This window comes from Hyperolius riggenbachi, chromosome 6 (genome assembly GCF_040937935.1).
Source record: "Hyperolius riggenbachi isolate aHypRig1 chromosome 6, aHypRig1.pri, whole genome shotgun sequence".
NCBI lineage: Eukaryota > Metazoa > Chordata > Amphibia > Anura > Hyperoliidae > Hyperolius > Hyperolius riggenbachi.
The window spans coordinates 334,534,194-334,540,993 of record NC_090651.1 but is presented as its reverse complement, the minus strand read 5'-3'; the positions used below and the strand labels follow the sequence as shown (position 1 = coordinate 334,540,993).

Sequence of the window (6,800 nt, the reverse complement as noted above, 5' to 3'; positions counted from 1 at the left end):
CGACGCACAATAGTGGGCAGTTATTTGAATTTCTCAGTGGGACCAAAGAAGAGTTGTGATATCATACATGCAGTGGACCTGTTAGAGTTTAAATAGATTGGTTTCTGACCATGTCTACTGGGGACACAGAAATTATATATCCAGTCTGATTGGTAGTAGTGATCAGTACAAATTTTTGCAAAATTTTGGGTAAAACCGTAATTAATTTAGTTTGTAAACGTAATCAGGAACCAGAATTTTGCATAATTTTCGCATCATTTCCTGACTAGCGGCTCATAGCAAAGCCGCCATGCATGCCATCATCACCAAAATTGCTATGCATGTTAAAGGACACCCGAGGCGAAAATAAACTAATGAAATAAACGATTGTATCTATCTTCCTTCTCCTAAAAATGACTTTTTAAGATACTCCACAGTTTTATTTTATGTTTAAATTTACTTTTTACGTTTTTACTGTTTTATTGTTTGTGCTCAATGACACATTCATTGAAGTATGCCAGAGCTAAAATCTATGAACTACTGACCCTTTTTATCTCTTTCCTGCTCTCGGAAGCCATTTTCAGCTAGGAAAGTGTTTTATAGTTGGAATTTCTTATCAGTGAGGGTCACACTGTAGTCACTTCCTGTCTGAGTCAGGACTGAGTCAGCCACTTACATACCTGATATTTAACTCTTTCAGGCAGAGAAAGAAAAAAGGAAGACAGCATAGTTATTTGTGTGCTTAGCACTGTACATACCCATGTCTATCTCATCATGTCACATGTCACCTCAGGTATCCTTTAAGAGGAGTAGTGGGAATGAGGCTAAAAAGACCTTGTAGTTTTTGAGAAAATTGATTTTAAAAATGCAAAGGAAAAAATGTTTTTTAAACTTTCATTTTTCAGAGTTTAAAAAAAATGTTTTTCCTTTTCATTTTTAAAATCAAAACTACAAGATCTTTTTTTTTTTTTTTCTTTATTTGCCTCCTTTCCACCCTTCTTAACAAACGTAGCAATTTTGGAGATGATAGCATGTGTGGGGGCTTTGCTTTCAACCACTAAAGTCGGCACAAAATGATGCATAAATTAAGCAAAAATTATGCAAAATTACAAATGGTCACTCAAAATCAGTTGAATGTCCAAATCATAATTACGAATGGCTGTAATTGCGATAATTTAGCAGATTACGAACATCACTAATTCGTAGGTAGTTTTTTGTTTTGTTTTTTTTTTTGCTGTTTGCTGATTTATAAGTAGCATGTGTCTAATACAGTATCTAATATGCTGTATTATGCTGGATCCACACCATACAATTTTTTAGCAAATTTACCTGGCAGATTATTTCCAGCATGTCCAATCTGAGAATCGATCTTTTTTGAGCGATTTTCTGAGCAATTTCCGTAGAAACTAACGGAAATCGGAATTGTATGGTGTGGACCCAGCAGACACTTGCTACTTATACATCAACCTATTCAACCTTTCAGCTATCTCAAATTATTGCAGTATTGCTGGGAAATGTAAACAAATTAAAAATAAAAAAAAGAAGAACTAATGTGTTGCTGAACATTGAAATATTTATTTTCCATTGTTGGATAGAATTTTTGAAGATTAATAAAATCATGTGTGACAAAGAATAAGTTCAGTGGAACCAATCTACAAGAAAAAAAAACTTAGAACCCCAAAAGTACAAGAGGCAGTGGAGCTCTGAGAGTTCCCTGTTATATCATTAATAGCGTGGGTAGATTTGTTTTGCTTAATATGTATGGCTATATAATCTGGTGTGATTATTTATTCATTTATAAGTAATTAAATAGTACTTAAAGCAAACCTGAAACAAAAAAAAATCCTTATATAATGAATTGTATGTGTAATATGGATAACGAATAGAACAGTAGCTAAGAAAATAGTCTCTTATTTTTTATTTTCAGTTATATGGGGGGTTGGGGGGGGGGCGGGGGGTTGCAATGCATCATTCTGTCATATTTGCAGTTTACAAACCACACTCGGGGCCTGATTCACAAAGCTTTTCTGTTAAATTATCTCACCTTATTTATTAACTCACAATTTATCTCTCCTTAAATGACTTAACTCATAGTTTAGCTCTCTTTATCTAACTTAACTCATGGTTTACCTCTCCTTATCTAACTTAACTCATGGTTTAGCTCTCCTTGTTAGACATAACTCGTGGTTTAGCTCTCCTTATCTATTTATCTCATGAATTATCTCTCCTTATTTGTTTATCTCACACATTAGCACTCCTTACAGTTAAGGTGAAAAATAAGTTACCTTTGTGAATCAACCCCTCTGTATTTTAATTTAAACTATAAAACAGGGCAGAACTTATGACCCTTTGACATTTCCTGCAATAAAACCTTGAGGCTGATTTCACACTGCATATCAGCGGTAGCGGTGCGGTCCGGAGACCACACCTCACCGCCAAAAACAGGCCTGCGGGAATTACTGCGTTGATACGCGGTAATGTCCGTCTGGCAGCAGGCCAATCAGAAAGTGACACTCTGCAAGCTTTCCGTGGCTGAATCGATGACGTGAGCGGAAGTGTATTGCTAAAATACGCTTCCATGCATGTGCGACGCATAAAACTTGCGTGGGTCATTTTAAAACTTGCGCGTCGCCATAGACTTACATGACTTCTGATCCACAGGAGTCACGCAGTAACCTAGGTATGTGCTCGCGTTAGACTGGCCACTTTCGGCTCAACAAACCACACCGCATATTGAATTAAAGCACCCATAGACTTTTATTAGCATATCGGTAAGGTGCAGTAAAATGCCGTACCGCACTGAGCCAGTGTGAACGGGCCCTAAACAAACAAGAAACAGTAAGAGGCAGGTTGACATAAGTGCTTCAGAAAACAGGACTATATTCAACCCCAGTTGGGTCGAAGAGCTCAGAGAAGTTTTTTTAATTCTTCTTGTACGGAAAACAATACGAGACTCTTTTCTTTGCTACTAATGTTCTATTTCTTAGCTGTACTACACATACAATTCATTATATCATAAGTTTATTTCCGCTTTAGGTTTGCTTTAATGTCACAGTTATGCCTATGTATCTAAGAAATTTAAAATGTCTGGTCTAATTTCAACTGTCTTCTATTCTGGCATCATGTAGAGGCAAAGTCATACTGTTGGCTGGATTTTCATGATCATCCAAAGGATTTTTTTGGTTGGAGGTCTCTTCTTGGTCTTCCATGTTTCCTGTCCTCTCACAATAGGAACCTTGATAAGAACAAGGTTCTTTCCTCCGTTCCATTGGTTGTTTTTTATCTGTTGTTGGATCTTCAAGGGGTGGTCTTCTTGTGCTAGTCCTGGCTACATGGCTCCATTCTGATGCTGGTCTCAAACCATGATCTTTCTGATATCTGTCCACTAATCTTGCAATGCTATCTACATCTTTCTCCTTTGAGGCTGCTATGTGTGTCACACTGTCCAAAAATGTAAATTTATTGACCAGAGCCCTTAGTAACGCAGGAGGTGGCTTTGGATCCTCAACACCCATCACCAGCCGGAAGGCTTGCTCAAACTTCCTAGCGAACTCATATGGGTCGTCCTGTGGTGTCACCCTCATATTTTCTAATGTTTCAATTCCCAGATTATGATCTCCAGTGACAAGATAAGTTAGAGCATGAACACGATGTGATGTGCTCCCCCAGTGATTGTCATTGGACCAAAACTGTGGGCCACCTGCCGGGCCAGCTACTGGGGCTGGTAAACGAGCAGACATGTGAGATGGCAACCACAGTTTCATCATCAAGCATGACTCTCGTGGACCCAAGCTATACTGACAGCATTCATTTTCAAATGTAGACATGTTTGCGAAAGGGTCCCTGCTGGGGTCATATTTCGTGAAATTTGGTAAAAGACTTAAAAGTGTTCTAGTAGTTTCCTCTTTGTTTTGTGATCCTCGTTCCCAACTGCTTGTTCTTTGAGGCATAGCTGGATATGGTTTATAATGATATGTGCATATAGCTTCTGAGCTTTCGTTGCCTACTGCATTATTATATGAGTAAAAGGGATCCAATGGATTGTTCTGACCTCCCTTCATTGCTAGAGGTGCTGCTGGTGCAGAAAGTGAAAATGAAGCCATGTCACCTGGTTGCACCCCAACGGTGGCTGGATATGGTATATTGCCATAGTCCATTGCTCCAACTAGACTTTTAATGCCTCCATTTTCAGAGTATGGGTAAGAATGATAAACCTTATTGGTTTGGCCTCCTCTTGTTGACAGAAGTGCTGCTGGTGGAGAAAGTGAAAATGAAGCCATGTCACCTGGTTGCACCCCAGCGGTAGCTGGATAGGGTATATTGCCATAGTTCATTGCTCCGTGTAGACTTTTAATACCTCCATTTTCAGAGTATGGGTAAGAATTATAAACATGATTGGATTGGCCACCTTTTGTTGATGTAGATGCTGCTGGTGGAGAAAGTGAAAATGTAGCCATGTCACCTGGTTGCACCCCAGCGGTGGCTGGATATGGTTTATTGCCATAGTCCATTGCTCTGTCTAGCATTTTAACACCTCTTTCTTCAGGATAGGGGTAGGTACGATAAACCTGATTAGTTGGGCCTCCTTTTGTTGATACAGGTGCTGCTGGTTGAGACAGTGAAAATGTAGCCATTTCACCTGGTTGCAACCCAGCAGTGGTTGGATATGGTTTATTAGCATAGTCCACTGCTCCATCTACACTTTTAATACCTCCATTTTCAGAGTATGGGTAAGAGTGATGAACCTGATTGATTTGGCCTCCTTTTGTTGATACTGGTGCTGCTGTTGCTGGTGACAGTGAAAATGTAGCCATGTCACCTGGTTGCACCCCAGCGGTGGTTCCATATAGTTTATTGCCATAATCCTTTGCTCCATCTACCATTGTAATACTTCCAACTTCAGGGTTTTGGTTAGTACGATAATCCAGATTGGTTGGGACTCCTTTTGTTGGTATAGGTGCTGCTGTTGATGGCGACAGCGAAAAAGTAGCCATGTCACCTGGTTGCACCCCGGAGGTGGCTGAATGTGGTTTATTTGCATAGTCTTTTGTTCTTTCTGGTGTATTTATATTTGATTCCCCAGCATTTGAGTAAGAATTATAGGGTTGATTATTTCTGCCTCCTTTTGTTGGAAGAGGATCTGTGGGCTGTGACGGCATATTTTCACGCATTTTTCCAGTTTGATTTGCAGTCAAGCCAGGATCAGGTTTAAAGCCAAACTCCCTCGTGTCTGGTAGTCTTCTGGCACTTGCATCTCCAGTATGTGGATACTCCAGGATGGTCTGACCCTCATTAGCCGTTGAAGGAACAGCCGACTGTGCCATCCCACCACCTCTTCTCTTATAACTCTCCTCCAGAAGCCTTAGCTTGGACTTACTATACCCACAACCATCACACACCTCCTCTCCCGACTTTTGACCCTCTGCCTTTGAACTTCTTTTCTTAACTTCAGAATCGAATACCGTCAGCATTTTCATGATGTTCGCTGTGTTTTTACCGCTTTTAGAAAAACATTTCACCGCCATCAGCCTTTCGTTAGCATTCTCACACTGTTCCCACAAAGACTTCCACACTTTGAGCAAAGGCTCCCCATCCGGGACCTTAAAGTTAAGCTTGCTCTCATTAGCCTGTTGATAAACAGTTTCCATACTCACGGTATTATCGTTCTAAGGTAACGCCAGGTTATGTAATCCAGGGAATAATAATTAGCAACTTTGTTCAGTCTTCCAACGTACACAGAAACTGCAGTGTTGTCACAAGGTGCCCGTCTGAAGCTCTGCACCACGCCCAGTGCTGGCGGGAGAATCCATAGGATGTCTTGCAATGGAGAAGCAGAAGCCAACAATCCTCTGAGCGTATCGCACACAAGGCAGGCTGGTTTGGATGAACTGGAAGCTCCTATCCTCAGAACCGAATGTTGTTTGCTAACACAGCCTGCTGGAACATCTCACTCTTATACCAGATAATGTTTGGGAATGAATACCGATATCACACACTATAATCTTGTTGTGAACGTGAATAGCTGTTGGAGCCAATCATCATCAGCTGTAAGATCAAATTAACTTTCATTAAAATTCCACAGTGGCTTGCTAGTTTAGACACAGAAGAGATGATAGGCCTGTATATCTAGCACTAATCACTTCTGATGTCATACAGGATTCCTGAATTCCAGGCTGGAGGAAATGAATACTTTCTATCAGTTCTTATTTGTCGCCCAGCTCTGGACAGGGAGCAGGCACGGATTTACATCCCAGGAGCCTATAAGTACAGATACCCTCTCACACTAGACTTCACCCTCCATGAACCTACAAACCCCTGCCGAACGGCACCACAAGTGAGCTGGCTGCCACAGCTGCCTCTTCTTTCTTACTTTCCTTGCTCATCATAGGTAGCTACAGGTGGCCCTTAGTATTAGGTAGCCAGAGGAACCCTCAGTATTAAGTAGCTAGTGGTGTCCCCCGAATGAAGGGAGATCTAATCAATAGAATTCAGAGAGCAGGGGCGTAACAATAGGGGATGCAGCCCCTGCACCCACGGGGGGCCCAGGGCTTCCCTGGGGCCCGCTCAGGGCCGTTTTAGGGTGCAGGAGGGGTCGCAGCATGAGGGGAGAGCATTTCACATTGGCAGGGAGGGGAGAAAGTCCCCCCCTGCCTCACCTCAGGCTCTCCCCTCTGCGCTCCCCTCCTGCACCAATCACTGGCAGCAGCGGCGGCAGCTATACATACCTTCATCCACCACGGAGATCTCCAATCTCTAAGTGCATCACGCTACTTCCTGTTTAAACAGGAAGTAGCATGAAGCACTTACAGATCGGAACCTCC

At 41.6% G+C, this 6,800-nt stretch overlaps 1 protein-coding gene across 1 annotated transcript; it reads right to left on the bottom strand.

The window, feature by feature from the left end:
* Positions 1–1,869: 1,869 nt before the first annotated feature.
* LOC137521784 (uncharacterized) lies at positions 1,870–5,873 on the bottom strand. Its single transcript, XM_068241512.1, has one exon. It carries the CDS (start codon positions 5,625–5,627, stop codon positions 3,078–3,080), a length of 2,550 nt encoding a protein of 849 aa, XP_068097613.1. The 5' UTR covers positions 5,628–5,873; the 3' UTR covers positions 1,870–3,077.
* Positions 5,874–6,800: the final 927 nt, after the last annotated feature.

Excerpts from the sequence above, each read along its gene's own strand:
- LOC137521784 (XM_068241512.1), bottom strand. The coding sequence starts at position 5,627 with ATGGAAACTGTTTATCAACAGGCTAATGAGAGCAAGCTTAACTTTAAG.